Source organism: Coffea arabica, chromosome 7e (genome assembly GCF_036785885.1).
Source record: "Coffea arabica cultivar ET-39 chromosome 7e, Coffea Arabica ET-39 HiFi, whole genome shotgun sequence".
NCBI classification, from domain to species: Eukaryota; Viridiplantae; Streptophyta; class Magnoliopsida; order Gentianales; family Rubiaceae; genus Coffea; species Coffea arabica.
This window is the reverse complement of record NC_092323.1, coordinates 15,480,813-15,498,516: the sequence shown is the minus strand read 5'-3', so window position 1 is coordinate 15,498,516 and position 17,704 is coordinate 15,480,813. Positions and strand designations below refer to the sequence as shown.

At 37.2% G+C, this 17,704-nt stretch overlaps 1 protein-coding gene across 1 annotated transcript; it reads right to left on the bottom strand.

The window, feature by feature from the left end:
• Positions 1-4,847: 4,847 nt before the first annotated feature.
• Positions 4,848-8,703, bottom strand: LOC140011247 (uncharacterized). Its single transcript, XM_072060019.1, has 4 exons — positions 8,437-8,703; positions 7,493-8,038; positions 5,487-7,409; positions 4,848-5,426 (listed from the first exon to the last, which is right to left on the bottom strand). The coding sequence occupies exons 1-4, from the start codon at positions 8,701-8,703 to the stop codon at positions 4,848-4,850; spliced, it is 3,315 nt and encodes a 1,104-aa protein (XP_071916120.1).
• Between the last annotated feature and the right edge of the window lie 9,001 nt (positions 8,704-17,704).

The following is a 17,704-nucleotide window of genomic DNA, read 5'->3' as shown; positions in this document are numbered from 1 at the left end:
TAGCTCTAGATGTTTTTTTTTTTTTGCGTTTAGAGAAATTTTGTTGTTTTTAGTTGTTGTTTGATAATTTTCTGCCTTTTTGGATTTTGGTTTAATTGATGAATTGGAGAGAAATCTGCTTCCCTTTCGATCCTTTTGCTATCATGCTCTTTGATACTTTATTGGATTTTTTTTCCAATTTATAGATAATTTGTTTCTTTTTTCATTTCATTTGGAGAAATTTTTGCGCTATTAGTTGCTGTTTGATAAAGCTTCTGTCTTTTTTTGGATTTTGTTTAATTGATGCTTTGGAGGGAAATGTGCTTTTCTTTTGGCCCTTTTGCTATCGTTGTCTATCATACTTTATTGGAATTTTTTTTGCCTAACTCTAGATTTTTTTTTTTTTTTGCATTCGGAGGAATTTTGATGTTTTTTAGTTGTTGTTTGATAAAGTTTCTGTATAGATAGAGAACTGTCATTGGTTTCCTGATATACTTTTCCTTTTTCTGTTTTTAAATGGACTAATTGGTCATCTAGACATGGATGTCAACACTATTGCAGATGCAAGCATCTTTAACAGGTTCCTTTTCTTTGTTGACTTGGAGGTTTCTTTACTTTGTTGACTTGGTTTAGGATAAGTCGAGCATTAGATATATCTTGAACAGACGGCATGCACCTGTTTACATTAGCAGTTGATCTGATAACAATGAAAAAATCTGTTTGCATTTTGGTTCTTGATTTTGGCAGAAAATGACCATTAGCATTTTGGGTGAAAAGAGGAAGAGACGATTTTTTTTTGGGCTAGAAATTTTTGAGAATACCGGACAGTGTAACACAATCACTTTGTAGTTTTAAGTGGAAATAGCAAATCCATTTTGGACGAGTTTATATAGATATAAACAATAATAGTTTTATTTAAACTTAAAGTAGTTACTAAAAAGTCTTTCAGACCCCTTGTTGAAACGAAATTTCTGTTATTTGCTTATATTGTGTTCTTTCTTTTTAATTTTATTTTTTTTTTGTTTTCCATTGTGTTTGTTTATAAGCACTTGTTCTTGGTGTTTTCAAGATTAAGTTCTTGATGTGGTTGCCAAATTTATAGTTGCCCATCTTTCTCAGCAACAACAACCTGATTTCCCTGATCTTGCATTGCCTTTGCCAGAGTAGATGCAAGCAAAAGGTGATGACAAGATGAAAATTGGAATATGAGAGAGAAGGCACTCAATTTATGTCGAGATGTAACAGAGTAAGATCGAGATGTAACAGAGTAAGAATTGTTCTCCATCTAGAAAAAATCCAAGGAGAAAAAGAGTACTTGCTCCATATATTCTTGGCTGGTTCTTTTTGTCTGCATGTCTTATATTCATTTCCTTCTTTTAAACTGTCCATCTGGCTAATGTGCCACTTTATCCTCAATTGTAAGTCGTCCATTAGTTATTAAAAAATATATAATTGATATTTTTTCCCTTTCCATATATTCAGATGAGAGAAGCTGTAAGGGATGCTGCTCTAACATTGCCCTACTAGAATAATTACAACAAGATGCAGAATACAGAACTGAGGTATCTCCTCCTGAATTCTTAAAATGCCCAGCCCTATTTTAAGGTTTATGCACAAGTATAAGTGAAGTCTATTTGGATGATTTATTGAATATTAATGTTTGGGCTTTTGGTTTGTCGGGATTCAGACTTGGGAGTAGGTTTCATGAGAACGAACTTGTTGGATTTAGTCATTGCTTTATGAAGGCTAAGGAAGTGGTGCACAAATGCTAAAGAAGTTTTTTTCCAAATGACAAACTTCTACCTGTTGACTAGCTATATACTTTTGCTTTTGTCTCTCTTTAATTCGAGGTTGTTTACTCTACCTCTTAGATGGGTTGAGGCTATGAAATGGTCAGGACAGGGTAATTACTTAGCAGCTCCTACTGTTCCATTTACAGTAGACGGTTTGGAGGCAGGATTACAAAAAAAGTATGGACCATTGATCTTTCTCAGAGTACACAATGCTGGCCACTTGGTTCCTATGGATCAGCCAAAAGCAGCATTGGACATGATGCAGAGGTGGCTACAAGGCAAACTCTGAAAGGTCCAGCACTCCAGTCTGAGCTGTCTATTGAGACGCATGTGATGGATTACTTGAAACACAAGCTGAAATGCTTCATCACAATCTTTGTATTGATCTATTAATTCAACTGCAACGTATTGATTTGCGAATGGAAGTCAAGCAGATATACAAATAGATGTAAATGGATGTTAATTGTGGAGCTGATTTGGTTCAAAGAATTGGCCGCAGTGTGTCTTAAAATGCCATGCCGCATGCCATTTTAGTTTTTAAAAATCATGACAGCCTGCATTACTGATCCCCAAACTCAGACAGGGAACTACGCACAAGGGAGTTTTCTTAGGAGACCACACCAGGGAATCTAGTGAAACAAAGCTCACACTGGTGGAGCACCTGGGAAAGTATATGGCATTGATGGTGAAGAGGTTTGCCCTACCTCGTGTGTAAATAGTTGACAAAATTGGTACTCATTCCAAAGCTGATCGGTATTTGTGCATTCTTTGTTCACAGAAAGTTCCCAAGTATGCAATGCAGAAGATTCCATGAAACAAGGACTCGTTGATTTATTCTCCATCTTAGAATTTCTTTTGCTATTATTATCTTTAAGAGGAAAGACATGGAAAATTTTATTCCTGCTATTTTAGCTTCAGAATTTATCTTTAGTTGGATTATGTAAACTAAGAAAGTGCACCACAGCATGGTGATTACTGATTTTTTATTGTTAGTTTTTTATTGTTAGGTGAAATTTGTATCCGTCCCTTTGTGATTTCCCTGCTCTCGGTGTATATTTGAGTTCTCATATTTTTCCTGCTCTCGGTATATTTTAGTTCTCATATGAATCACGAAGATTTGGGATAGGGACTACTTTCTACACTAATAGTCCAGAATTTATATTAATATAAATGTTTTCACTATTTTGAGAGCATGAAAAGATAGCAAAATCTGACTCTGGTTGATGTTTATAAGTTTAGGTAGCTGCATCATTGGAAAATTGATGGATCTTATAACTAAACCATAATGCCACCTAGCCTTGAGATAGCAAACGTGAATGGCAATTTGGACAAAATTCTTTAATATTCTGATTTTTTGTTGCGAATAACACTTGCTATTTTTTACATGATTACATACTTAGGAATCTTTGGCTTTTATTGATCAAGGATGCAGCCATCCTTAATAGTTAACCTCCACTGGCTTAGGGGTGCCTTCGTTATATTAAATTTTGCTCTAATTTTGGTTTATCTGTACCATTAATGGATTAAGTACAAATCATTTTACTGGATTGGGCATCTCCATCTATTTTTCCCACCGTGCGTAGCACGGTTTATGCCTCCTAGTACAACTATAATTGATTTGATGTTTTCGTGGGAAATGTAAAATGGAGTCTCTGTCGAAGTACTTGAAGATGGCTATTAAAAAAACACTTGACGTGAGGATTAGTGAAGAAAAGTCCAAAATTATGAACTGCATATCAAGAATGCAGAAACTAACCAATAAATGTAAATGTTATAGCAACAACTTATTTGCCTTGGGTATATAGCATTAAGTACCATTGCTTATTGCTACAATTGTGATAGCAGCAAATTACTTTGATTTAAATTTCAGACAAAAAAAAAAAGGGGAAAAGGTACAAAAAAGAGTCACGGATTAAAGCTTCAAAGAATTATTTTGTTGGCGAATGGATAGACAAGAATAAAAATAAATATTTTTTTGCTAGAAAAGAACATATTGAATTTTTTTTCTTAAGAAGTTCCTTATAAAAGACAAAATTTCTTAGAAAAGAAATTGAGCATTTTCTTTTCTAGTAAAATGGTTTTCTCATTCATATTTCTTTTTCTAGTAAAAATATGTTCTGTTTTCTAACGGGAGGTACTTTTCATCTATTTTTCATTTAAAATAAAGCCATAAAAAAGTTACATGAAGATTTTGAAATGTTAAACAAATTAAGTGATAATATGAGAAATCACAGGGGTTTCTTGTAATTTACCCCATTTCTCGTAGTAATTAGATATCTTCCAGCTTGTTAGGACCATTCTACGTTATTCAAGGAGGAAATTTTAGTTATGTATTGCTTTCAAAACCACATCTTTCTTGTTATGCCAATTTTAGTTATGGCATCCTATCCTATATATAAAGCGTAAGTTGGGTTTGGTGTTAAAAAATATGTCATTTTTACCCTTGTAAAATGGCCACAATACAGTTTAAAAATTAAAACTCCATCCCGACGTGGATGTGGTTATCTAAACGGTGTCCCAACGTGATTTCTTAACATTGGATAAATTTCTATGGAGTTCTTTTTCCAAAATAATCCTTTTTTTGAAAAATATTTCCAAAGTAATTCACTATCAAATTATATTAATTTTCTAATTTTTTGTTTGGCAGTAGAAAAAGAAGCAAATTCTTATATCTCTTCTCTTTTTTCCTCTGCAATTTCTTGTTTTCTTTTTCTTTCCCTATATAGTTCCTCGTCAAAACAAAACCAAAACTGCAAGCGAAGGTACACAATATCTAAAACTTCATAATCATTATACTAAAACTGAATCTTGTGTTCCTTTGTTCTTTGGAACTTAGTGCATTTCAAATTTTGAATAACAATGCTGATGTTGTCTTTTTTACCCTTGAAACACAAATTTGTTCACTAAATTGTAGGATGCCATTTGCATTTTCTCCTTCTTGTTTTTTTTTTTTTTCCAGAAACGATAACGATTTTATTCATAAAATTAATGAGAACATACAAATTATATGTGCAAGGGCTCAAGCATAGGCTTTACAAAAGTGGACTAAACCACAGAGGAACCTGAAGGTCCTCATTAAAGTATCCGCATAGCTAGCTTGCTCAGTTTTTCACTGAGCCTATTCACTTCAACAGGTAAACTATCAAATGAGCATTTCCTAAACATTGAGCTAAGGTCTCTGATATCCTCCAGGTGAGTTACCAGCCTTGCATTGCTAGTAGCTTGGGGTCGTAGCATATTCAGCACCTGAGTACATGGTGTTTGGATCTTGATATGTTGCCACCCTTTCTCGTTTAGCTTACAGAGTGCCAGTTTGATGGCCATCAAGTTGTCCACAACAGCCGAACCAGTACTTCTCTCCTTCAGTATCCAAGCTGCACATTTCTGGCTCCTGTTATTTTCTGCTGTAACTCCAATTCCCATGTTTTGGCCTTCTGCATGTTGTCCTACCTCAACACTGATGTTTAGCAGATTATCCTCTTCCCTCAGCCTTTCCTCATCTTCTTGTGCTACTTCTGTTTCTGAGATGCTCATATGATGTTCCATTTGTTGTGCTTGTTGATACTCCTCCCAATCCTTAATTGCTTTCCTGATAACTTCCATTGGATGTCTATCCTTCTCTTCAAATTCAGCTTCATTCCTAGCTTTCCAAATCTGCTAGAGTATTTCCACTGTTAAAGCTATATGTTCCAGTCCCTCCCGTCTGGTTTGTGCCTCCATTAAAATACTCCACCATCTTCTGAAGTCAGCAGTATGTTCCTTAATTCCATCCCACTGGAGGGGTGCCATCTGCCATATCATTTGAGCCTTTGTGCAATGAAAAAAGATGTGTTCAACTGTCTCACTACCTTCTCCACACAGCTTGCAAATCATGTCACCTTTGCCTATTCTTTTGTATATTGCTTCCCTACCCGGCAAGACTTGGTTCAGACTTTTCCATATAAACAGCTTTTGTTTATGCTTTATCTTCAACTTCCATAGCTGTTTCCAGACTTTCTCACTCCCTCCTTCCCAGCTTGTCTCCCCTTTCAGACTCCCGTTGGATTCCTGCTGCTTACCCTCCCTTGTAATTGCCTCATACGCTGATCTAACTGTGTATTGGCCATTGGTACTATAACTCCAGGAGTAGCAGTCAGGTCGACCAGTTAGGCTTACAGGAGTATTAAGTATCTGTCCAGCTTCTCTTGTGTTAAAGGTCCTGAAAACAAGTGGTGAATTCCATCTAGAATTAGATATCAGTTCACTCACTTTGCTCATCAGGCACCCTGTGGGTTTAGGGGACTCTAGCTTCCCATCCTTCCCATCCTGAATCCAAGCATCCTCCCAAATTCTGGTCCCCTTCCCATTTCCAATCCTCTTCCTTACACCTTGTTTAACCTCCTCCCTAGCTCCCATCAAGCTTTTCCAAATCCAGGATGAGTTGCCTTTTACTTCACAGCTCAAAGGTGACTCATTCCAGTAGTACTTTGCTTTCAACACCTTGCTCATCAGCAGGTTTGGACTCGTGAGGAGCCTCCAGATTTGTTTACCCAACAAGGCTTTGTTGAAAGCTTGTAAGTCTCTGAATCCTAGTCCTCCTCTGTTCTTCCCAGCTGCCATCTTTTTCCATGAGCACCAGTGTACTTTTCTTTTTTCATTATCTCCTCCCCACCAGAATTTTGCCATTATCTCCTTACACAATTTCACTGGAAGCTTGAAGCAAGACATTGCATAGGTTGGCATGGCCATAGTGATTGCTTTCAGTAACACCTCTTTTCCTGCTTGGCTAAGCTTCTTGTTGCACCAGTTAGAGACCTTTTTCTGGCATTTGTCTCTGATATAGCCAAATATTTGTTCCTTGGTTCTGGTTATTACCATTGGCAATCCCAGATACTTTCCTTGATGCACCCTTCTTATATTTCCTAGTCTGCTGCAGATTTCTTCTTGATCTTCTTGTGTCATATTCTTACTAAAGAACACTGAAGACTTGTCCATGTTTATCATTTGTCCCGAACCTTTTCCATATTTTTCCAATATCCTCAGCACCTCTTCAGCTTGACATGTATCAGCTTTGCAAAAAATCAGGGAATCATCTGCAAAGAAAAGATGACTAATTGCTGGTCCACTTCTGCTAATTTTCATTCCTGTCAGCTTCTGGTTACTCTCAGCTTGAGCCAGCAGATTTGAAAACCCTTCAGAGACTAGTAAGAATAGGTACGGTGATAAGGGGTCACCTTGCCTAATCCCCCTAGAAGGTATCACATATCCTCTTGCTTCCCCATTTATATTGAAAGAGAAAGTAGCTGTTGTGATGCACTCCATGATCCAGCTGATCCATTTTTCACAGAATCCCAATTTGATCATCATTTCCTTCAAATATCCCCACTCCACCCTGTCATAGGCTTTTGACATATCTAACTTTAAAGCCATGAAACCTTGAGATCCCTGCCTTTTGTTTTTGAAATAGTGCATGTACTCATGAGAGACAATGACATTATCCAAAATTTGTCTTCCAGGCACAAAAGCTGCCTGGTTTTTACTGATGCAATTATCCAGCACTTTTTTCAATCTGTTTGCAAGTATTTTGGATATGATTTTGTAAATGACATTGCAAAGACTAATAGGTCTAAACTGCTTTATACCAGTGGGGTTTTCTACCTTAGGTATCAGGGAAATGATGGTATGATTAACTGCTTTGAGCATATGGCCAGATGGAAGAAACTTGTGATGGCCTGAATTACGTCTGTTTTGAGGATATTCCAGAATTTCTGGAAAAAGTTTGGTGTCATGCCATCAGGGCCTGGAGCTTTTGTTGGGTTCATGGAAAACAAAGCTTCTTTGATTTCTACCTCCCTAACAGGTTCAGTAAGTCTAAGGTTCATTTGGTCAGTGATGGCCTGTGATATTCCTTCTAGAACCATGTCTACCTGTTCAGTCCCTTTACTGCAGAAGAGGTCTTTATAATGGCTCACCACTTCTTCTCCTATCTCCTCTTCTGAGTTAGTCCAATCCCCATTCTCTCGTAGTAATCTGTGAAGCTTGTTTCTCTGCCTTCTACCCTTCACACTAGAGTGGAAGAAATGTGTATTCCTATCTCCCTCCTTTAGCCACTGAACTCTAGATTTCTGACTCCAAAACATCTCTTCTTCCTCATACGCCTCCTTTAATTGTCTTTTTAGCATCTTGTTTCTACTCTTCTTATCTTGGCAGTCAGTGTCTTTCAATTCCTTCAGTTGCTTTTTTACCTTGTCAATCTTCTTCCTTGCATTTCCTTGAAATTGGTTCCTCTATTTGAGGATTTCAACTCTGCAGGTTGCAATTTTCCTATGTACTTTGTACATTCTTGATCCACTGTGGGGACTATTCCAAGCCTGTTTTACTACTTCTTCCACACCTTTTTTTTTCAGCCACCTTTTATCAAATATGAATCTTTTTTTCCTTCTTTCTCGCAGGGGGTTAACATCCAGCAATATCATACTATGATCTGAGCCAAAATTCTCAATGTGTTTGACTGTAGCTCTGTCAAACTGTTGGCTCCAGGCACTACTTCCTAGTGCTCGATCAAGTCTTTGTCTAATTTCTCCTTCTTGAGTCCATTGATTGCTCCATGTCCACGGTTTCCCCTCAAAACCCAAGTCTATGAGGCCATTTTGATGGATAAAAAGTCTGAAGTCCCTAAAAGAACCTTCCTCTCTTCTTCTACCCCCCATTTTTCATTATTGGAAGCAATATCATTGAAGTCTCCTGAGATCAGCCACCTTTGTCCCCACAGTACCTTCCTTCTCTCAATCACCTCCCATTGATTCCTCCTAATTTGATCATCAGTGCTAGCGTAAATTCCTATGAACCACCAGTCCACATTAGCCTCAGAATCCATGATATGGACTTCTACTGTGAAGGCAGTAGTTACCACATCCATTACCTGCACCTCATTGCTCCACATTACCGCCATCCCTCCTGCTTTATTCATAGATTCCACCACCACACTTTCCTCAAACCTCAACTATTTTTGTAGTTTTTCCATGAAAATTTTTCTGTTTTTGGTTTCACACAGGAACACCAAGTTTGGGGAGAGGAGGTTACAAGCCTCCCTCAACTGGGGAATTGTCAAGGGGCTCCCAGCACCTTGACAATTCCACACCAGAGCTTTCATTTATCCATGGGTGACCATGTTGGGCTGGTCACCTCCCCCTCATCTTGCATTACACAGCTTTCTTGACCTATCTCCATTTTTCCTTTCTTTCCCGTAACCTCAACCACGTCAACATCCACCATATCTGCATCTACTAGATGAAACTTCCTTTTTCCTGCAGGTTCTTTATTAACCAAGAGGTTTTGTATCTGTTTCAGAGGTTTCCTCCTTATAACTGGAGTTTTGGCCTGTTTCCTTCTCCTTATAGATGCCTTCTGATTGCTTGTGTCCCCAACATTTCCAACGTTTCTTCTACTTGCATACTCTCAGTTTCTAAGTGCTTTAAAAGCTGTTCACCAGAAATCTCTGGCACCTTGTTCAGCTTTTCTGTACTGAACATCTCACCCCCATCTTTCGTAACCTGTTCCATTCTTACTGTCCCTACATTCCTGCTCTCCTCCATCTCTAATCTCTTCCCCTTTCCTTCTGTTTTTTCAATTTCACTCTCTTGTTCTTTTGTAGCCCGGTTAGTCCCTTCCTGACTACCAGCCACCTTCAGTCCAACTTCCTTATCGCCTACCACCTTAATGCCTTGCTGCTCTTTTTCCATCAGTTTCCCTCCTTCTGTCCTTGGCACCAGTTCCCCATCTTTGAATCCCCAGTGCTGTTTGTTAGGAGATGTATTACCTGACTGTCTGCCTCTCCCTTCTCTCTGAGGTGACATCTTCCCCCCTCCTGCCCTGAGCCATGGCCCAAATTGGTTATCCGCCTGGCCTTTCTCCACTTGTATACTATCAGTGCAATTCCTTTCACTATGTCCTATTTTACCACAAGTGTAGCAAAAATCTGGGCACCTTTCATACCTAAAATTAACCCATATCACTTTTCCATCCATTTTAACTGTGGTACCTCTCATAAGGGGTTGGGATATATTTGCCATCACCAAAACCTTAATGTGCCTTCCTTCCTTACCACCCCCTTGAGGTATTATAACTTCCTTTATTTCCTGGAACACCGAAGCTATTTTTCTCCCCACTTCTTTCGAGAGCCAGTGCACTGGGAGGTTCCAGATTTGTATCCATAGTAGGGCAATATTAAACTCAGCCGTTCCCTCTTCAAAGCCTTCAAACCAAGGCCTTACTACTAACATATGGTTGTCGATGATCCATAGCCCTCCCTTAGAGATCCTGTCACTATCTGTGTCACTGGGGATGAAGAACTGAAACGTATTGACTCCTACCTCCACAACCTTCAACCCTTTAGGGTATCCCCATGCTAAGGTAACAAAGTTTTTCACTCCCACAAAGTTTATTATTTTTTCACCTTTAATTTTCCCTACCAGGCTTTCTTCACACTCCTTCACGCTCGGTCCTACGTCTCCCCTGTCAATTTCTGTGCCACCCAACTTTTTTTTGATAACACAAATTTTTGCAAAATCTCTGCTATCTCCTCAGCCATAGAGAACCAGCTATATTTCCAGAGAAGGAATATCACTGACCAAGGCATCTCCAGGAGATGAAGCAAGGGTTAAGTCTACTGAACAGGGGTGGTCTAAACAAACTCTAACACTCTAGGTAAAAAGCTTCCACTGAAGGGAAAGCAGTTCAGAGAGACTACTGGTCAGAAAAATAGAAGCGTACAACTGCATCAATGCACTTAAAACACCAGAAACCAATAAAAACCAACACAAGGCCTTCCCTTTTTTTTTAAATTATATAAAAACCTTTTAAGGCTGTAGAAAGCCAACGAAAAAACAGAGTGCCCTCTCCTATCCACGAACAAGAAAGAAATAAACAAGATTTCGGAAATAAAAAACCCCGTTTTTTTTTTTTGGAATGCACAGGATAAACGCGAGGACAGAGAGGACCTCAGCTGGAAAAATAAAACACCTTTCAAGAGTACTTGCAATACCAGGCTAGATCCGTACAGTAACGCTTTAAAGTTACCTGTCTGAGCTTTGAAGACAGAGGTTAGTGGAAATCCTACCAGACTGCCTTGATTTTTGGCTCCACCTATCTGAAGCTGAGACAAAGCCTTGTCCGTTGTCTTTTAATGTTCCTACTTAAATCTATCGGAAGCTTTAAATTATGTAGAGAGTTTTGTATTCTTGCATATGGGTTGGAAGTTGTATGGTCACTCAGGTTTCAGGCAAATTTTCTCAGGAAGACCTCCCAGGGAGGGAGATCTGCACACTTCCCAAGAGAGAAAAAATTTTGAACTCTCACACGGCGGGAGAGACGTCCTTATTTGACTTTCTTATTTTCTCCTTCTTGTTGATTGTTATGTATACTAATTTGGCAACTTTCAGTTTGCAACTCAGAACATGAGAATTCAAACTTGATTAGTTTTTTTTTAAAAAAAAAATTTGAGTTTCTGATGTTGGGAGGACAACACGTGTCAAGATAGAATTTATTTCTTTTTCATTTTTCCATTTTTTGGTTGTTTCCTAACGAAATTTTTGTATCTTCGTAACTATAGAATGGCCACTTCCTTTGAATTAGATACAAGCAATATCTTTGACAAACTTAAAAGAGTTTGCAGAGGTTGATAAAAACAAAGATAGTTGTAGGATTTAAGTTTTAAATAAATTATATGGGAATTATAAAAGCTATGTCACCTTGCTCTTCTTCTAAAATAAAATTCACACTTTTAGAATAAGTCTCGTACATTTAATCCAGCAGGAACGACTAGGCTCCAATTTTTTTTTTTTTTTTTTGTGATCCTAGGTTGCAGATTAGATAATAATATAGCAAAAAAAAAATCATTATGAGAATGTTGGTTTTTTAGGGTATAAACTAAGAAACAACACGTTAGTGTTGCAAAAAAAAAAAAAAAAGCTTATAAGAAACTTGTGTGGAAACTGAAAATAAGCTTATATTATTCATTTATCAACTCACTATTTATAGTGATTACATGAAACAAACTAAAAAAATATCCACCTAACAATTATCCTAAAAAATCCCAACAAAACATAATCTTCTACTAGTAAATCTTAGCTAAAATATTTGTTAACAAGCCAACATGATTTTTGGTTAACAAATATCTTTATTCTTTTATCAAACATAATTTAGTAAATTCTGAATTGAGTCACTTTGGGAATATTTTTTAACAAGAGGATTATTTTAGCACCTAAATACATTACTTTCATCAATCTAAGCAATAGAGAATACAAATTAGATATGTACAAACTTTTTGGGAGTGCTAGTTTAGCAGATGGTCAAGCAAGCAAAGCACATATTGCTGCCTTTCTCGGAATTCCAAAGCACAAGGAAAAAACTGCAGATGCCCCGATGACCAGAACATTTATTAAATGGAACTGATTGAGAGTAGATGGAGTACAGAGTTCTTCCTCCGTAGCCATTTCTAGAAAAGCAGAAGTTAAACGGATGACCGCATCACGGTCCAGAGCACGTTCAACTTCTGGACATCACTTTGTAATAGCAGTTTGTAATGCCTAAAATTGGTTCTGTCTTTCCTGCTTCTTGCTCATTCGCATTTTCCTCTAGCTGGCATCTGATCTCGAAACCTGAAGTCTGGAACCTCTTCTCTTCCTCTGTGATCAGCAACAAAAACATATTGAACCTGGATAAGTTTGAAGTATTATGTGAGCCAATCTACAAGTACAAAACTGTTTCCAGGATGATTAACTATGGCTGCTTAAATAACAATGCAAAAATTATTTGGAAATTTCATTTTCTTAAGACGTAAAACTCAAAGATTCTGATATAACATTAGGCGTCAAAACCAAAATGGCCGCCAAAGTCATCTCTATATGTCTCAGTTTCACACGCACCGATAAGCTGCACAGCCAAGAAAATCTTGATTCTATGTCAGACTAATTTTGAACCTTAAGATTCATAGATACCTGCTGAAGAAGCAACTTTACCAACCAATGGAGAAGTCGGATCTCAAATAATGGGATAATAAATCCATTTATCATTTTTTTTATTTCCTCCACCTCCAAAAACTTTCAGCAGCTTGTCACTAAATCAACTAGATGGATAATCCAGAATCATGAAATATTTCAAAGAAAAATGTTATGAAAGATTCTCTCAAACATACACAGCAAGAGTAGTTAATGGAACCACATTAAATGGTTCATCTTCAAGAAATGAAGGAAACATTCTAACATCAACATCTGAAATTTTTTCAAATTGGCTTATATATGCACATCAAATGTCAAAACAAGATGGCTAAGGGCCCAGTCTGAAGCGCAAAGAGTCACAAAGTTTTAAACAATCTACAAAAACACTGCATAAAAAACTCTGCCAAGAAGCAGGGATAAGCAGGAACAAACTCATCTACCAAGATGGTGAAAAATAGGAGAAAAATGAAAAAAAAATTAAGTTCAGATTCAATCAGAAAAACTTAATCAAATGAGCAAAGATCTTTGCAGTCACCACATTTTGGTGATTCTAGAATATAAAAACAAGAAAGAGAACTCCCTTAAACCAGTTTAGCAAGCTATTGAAATTTGAACATGACCACATCTTTGCCAAGCTGGATTTATATACACGATCACCTTGACTTAGCTACTTGATATTGGCAATGAGGCAATTGCTTGTAAAACCACAATATTTGAGTGTACTGCGATCTCAATAAGATATGAGACAAGCATCATGTTCTTCAGATAGAAGTTGGAGTGGCTGTTTCTGCAGACTGCTGTCAGAATTGCAAGATAACTGCAGAAAGAAAGGAAAATCAGGGAAATTAATGGATTCTAAAACTTTAAAATTAATGGATCCTGACAACAGGTATCTTGGGAGGAAAACATCTAGTCCACGTATTATGAGTGACCAACTAGTATTTATAGGAGTACAAACCTAACAAACTATTTACAAGAATACCCTTACTAATTTATTATCTACAAGAATACTTATATTCTCTTGACACTCCCCCTCAAGTTGGAGCATATATATCATAAGCACCCAACTTGTTACAAATGTATTTCACCCTAGAACCCCCTAAACTCTTGGTAAACATATCAGCCAATTGATCTACAGACGGTACATGAGATGTCTTGATAACCTCGTCAAGTAATTTCTCTCGAATGAAATGACAATCAACTTCAATATGTTTTGTCCTTTCATGAAACACTGGATTAGACGCAATATGAACAGCCGCCTGATTATCACACACTAAATTCATAGGCTATTTATGCTCAAACCCAAATTCCAGTAACATGTTCTTCAACCAAACCAACTCACACACAGTGTGAGCCATAGCGCGGTATTCAGATTCTGCACTTGATCTGGATACAACTGTTTGTTTCTTACTCTTCCACGACACTAAATTACCACCAACAAACACACAATATCCTGTAGTCGATCTTCGATCTGAGACAGAACCAGCCCAATCTGCATCACTATATCCTTCAATATCAGTGTGTCCATGATTTTGATACAGCAACCCTTTTTCAGGAACACTCTTAAGATACCTGAGAATCCGTATAACAGCATCCCAATGACTAGTACGAGGGGTATCAAGAAATTGACTCACAACACTCACTGCAAACGAAATGTCAGGTCTCGTTACAGTGAGATAATTTAATTTACCCACAAGTCTTCGATATTGCTTAGGATCATCAAGTAATGCACCTTGATCTCCTGCTAATGTCACATTGGGATCCATAGGAGTATCCACAGGTCGGCAACCTAACATCCCAACTTCACTCAACATATCGAGTACATATTTTCTTTGACATAAATAAATCTCATATTTAGACCGAGCTACCTCAATACCCAGAAAATACTGTAGATGACCTAAATCCTTTGTCTGAAAGTTTGCCTGCAGATTGGATTTAAGTTTCTGGATCCCCACAACATCATCACCTGTAATCACAATGTCATCCACATAAACAACTAATAAAATTTTACCAGCATTAGAATGCCGATAAAATACAGAGTGATCTACTCCACATCTTGTCAGACCGAACTCCATGACAACACTACTAAACCGGCCAAACCAAGCCCTCGGAGACTATTTCAATCCATATAAGGATTTTTTCAAACGACAAACCAACTGCGGATTCTCCCCCTGAACAACAAATCCAAGAGGTTGTTCCATATATACCTCTTCTTTCAAATCTCCATGCAGAAATGTATTTTTCACATCCAACTGATGTAATGGCCAATTATAAGTGGCTGCCAAAGAGAGAAGAAGACGAACAGAGGTAATCTTTGCAACAGGAGAAAAAGTTTCTAAGTAATCTACTCCATACACCTGAGTAAATCCTCTAGCTACCAGCCGAGCCTTCAATCTATCAATAGAACCATTAGGCTACACTTTTATAGTGTACACCCATTTACAACCAACAACAAGCTTACCTGAAGGACGAGGGACAAGATCCCAAGTGCCATTTTGTTCCAAAGCAGACATCTCTTCTTGCATAGCTAATCTCCAACCAGGATGATTAAGAGCATAGGTAATAGACTTAGGAATGGAGATAGAATCAAGGGAAGCAACAAAAGAAGAATATGACATAGAGAGACGAGAATAAGAAACAAAATTAGAAATAGGATGGGAAGTACAATGTCTCTTACCTTTGCGTAAAGCAATAGGAAGATCTAACTCAGAGGAGGGCGTCATACCTGGATTGGAAGATTGAAAGTTAATTGGTGAAGTGCGTGGCATATCAGGAACTTTTTCAACCATGGAACGACGAGAGTAAACTTGAAGATGAGGACGAGATAATCGAGCTATGGAATCTGGTGGACTAGATAACTCAGGTAATAAAGGGGAAGGGACTGGTAAAACAGGAGAGGAAAAAGAGGGACACTGGTCTAACTCACAAGACATACTTTGTTTGATAAAATACGGAGTGGATTCAAAGAAAGTAACATCAGCACAAGTAAAAAATCGATTTAAAACTGGACTGTAACATCTATACCCTTTTTGCGCTCGTGCATATCCTAAGAAAATACACTTAATAGCACGAGAATCTAATTTATCCACCCCGGGAGCAAGCTGATGAACACAGCACACACATCCAAAAATACGAGGAGGCAATTTAAACACAGGTTCATGAGGAAAAAGAATGGAGTGAGGTAATTGACCTTCAAGAATATTAGATGGCATGCGATTAATTAAATAACATGCAGTTAGAACTGCATCACTCCAAAATTGTTTGGGCACATTCATGTGCAACAATTTCCATTTCCATTTCCTTCAAGAAAACCACTCCATTCCCAAAATGTGACATTCATGTCTTCGAACTCACCAATGCAATGACCAGTTTCAGTTCTGGACCTCACTTGTAATAGTAATTCGCAATGATTTAGTTCTATTCTCTCTTCCCTGGTTCTTGAAAATTCACATTTTCCACTAGCTGGCAGCTGATCTACACGCTAGAAATAAGGACATTCTTCTTTACCCTCTTAGCAGCGACAAACACTTTTTGGTCTTGGATAAATTGGAAAACTTATGTGAACAAATCTTACAAGCGCAATAGATTTGGTTCTAGGATAATTCACCATAGCTGCTTAAATAACAAAGCAGAAATTATGTGGAACTTTATTTTGAAATACGTGAAATTTGAACCTGTGACACAAAATTATGCTTCAAAAACAAAAGGACCAGCAACATCATGATCATCATCGTCATCTCTCTCTCTCTCGTGCACACATTCACAAAAGTTACACAATGCTAAAAATCTTGGTTTTGGATCATAATTTTAACCTCTACTAGTTCAAGATGCAACTTTACAAATCAAAGGGTAAGTCAGACTGCATATCTAAGTTCAATGAAGAACATATTAACCGTCTAAAGAGCTACAATCTTATGGAGATACATCCATTTATCAAGTTTCATTTTCTCCACCTCCATCAACTTTGAGCAGCTTTTCATTGAATCAATTGGATGGCTAATCAATAATCCATGAAATGCTTCAAAGAATGTCTCTCCGTCGCTGTCACTAGTGGTGCGGCAGCGTACAGTGCGAAAATTGACCTAGCAGATGTAGGTACTAAAACAATAAATATAGTTATTAATAAAATAATACATAAAAACACAATAAATTTTTGAACACAAATTTCAATAAGAGAAAAGAAATTTTTTAACACAATAATTTATTATTATTATTTTTGTCAATCATCACTTTCTACACTACTCTTACTCCTAATCATATACTACCCTATATAAGGAAGGGTCCAATTGAATGAGGGGAAAACGATGAAGACTAATCTACCATTGGATTAGATGGGTGGGCTACACATCTAATTGGATTTGAAGAAGTCACATATTAGTCGCAATTTAATTTGGAGTAAAGATTTTGCAGTCAGAAACTGTCGCGCCCCATTTTTTTGAAAAATAATAAATTTATAAGTTATTGAGAAAATTTGAGTTTATTTGAAAATGATGAATGAAAAATGAGTTTTTTATTTTAGATAATAAACCAAAGAAAAAGTGCCTAAAATGAGACTTAAAAAGTGCGACAGTTTTGGCACAACATAATAGTCTAAAAAAGGGTTTTTAGGAAAAAAAATAGGAGTCGCTACTTGGTATTGAATTTAGGTGTACCAAGCCACTTAAAAATATATTTTTAATAAAAAATAGATAAAACCTTTTTAGACGACCCCAATTCTTTGAAAATAAGAGAAAAAAGTTTGGGAGTCACGATTGAAGAAAGGGAAGGCAAAGACTTGATCTAAGGCACCTTTTCAACCTAACCAAAACTAGTTGGGAGATTTAGTTGAAAATTTTTTTAGTCTAACCTATGAAACTTATCACATTTGGATATTTCTATATGGATGCAAATCTAGACCGAATTGATATCGAAAGGGCCAAAATATCTCTTCAAAATTTAATTCGTGCAAATCACATT

What these genes read in the sequence shown, in the direction of transcription:
- LOC140011247 (XM_072060019.1), bottom strand. Translation starts at nt 8,703, where the DNA reads ATGGCGGTAATGTGGAGCAATGAGGTGCAGGTAATGGATGTGGTAACT. An exon ending in GGAATATCCTCAAAACAGAC is followed by an intron (nt 7,410 to 7,492) that starts GTAATTCAGGCC and finishes CTGATACCTAAG; the next exon opens with GTAGAAAACCCCACTGGTAT. An exon ending in GGTGGAGTATTTTAATGGAG is followed by an intron (nt 5,427 to 5,486) that starts GCACAAACCAGA and finishes ATACTCTAGCAG; the next exon opens with ATTTGGAAAGCTAGGAATGA.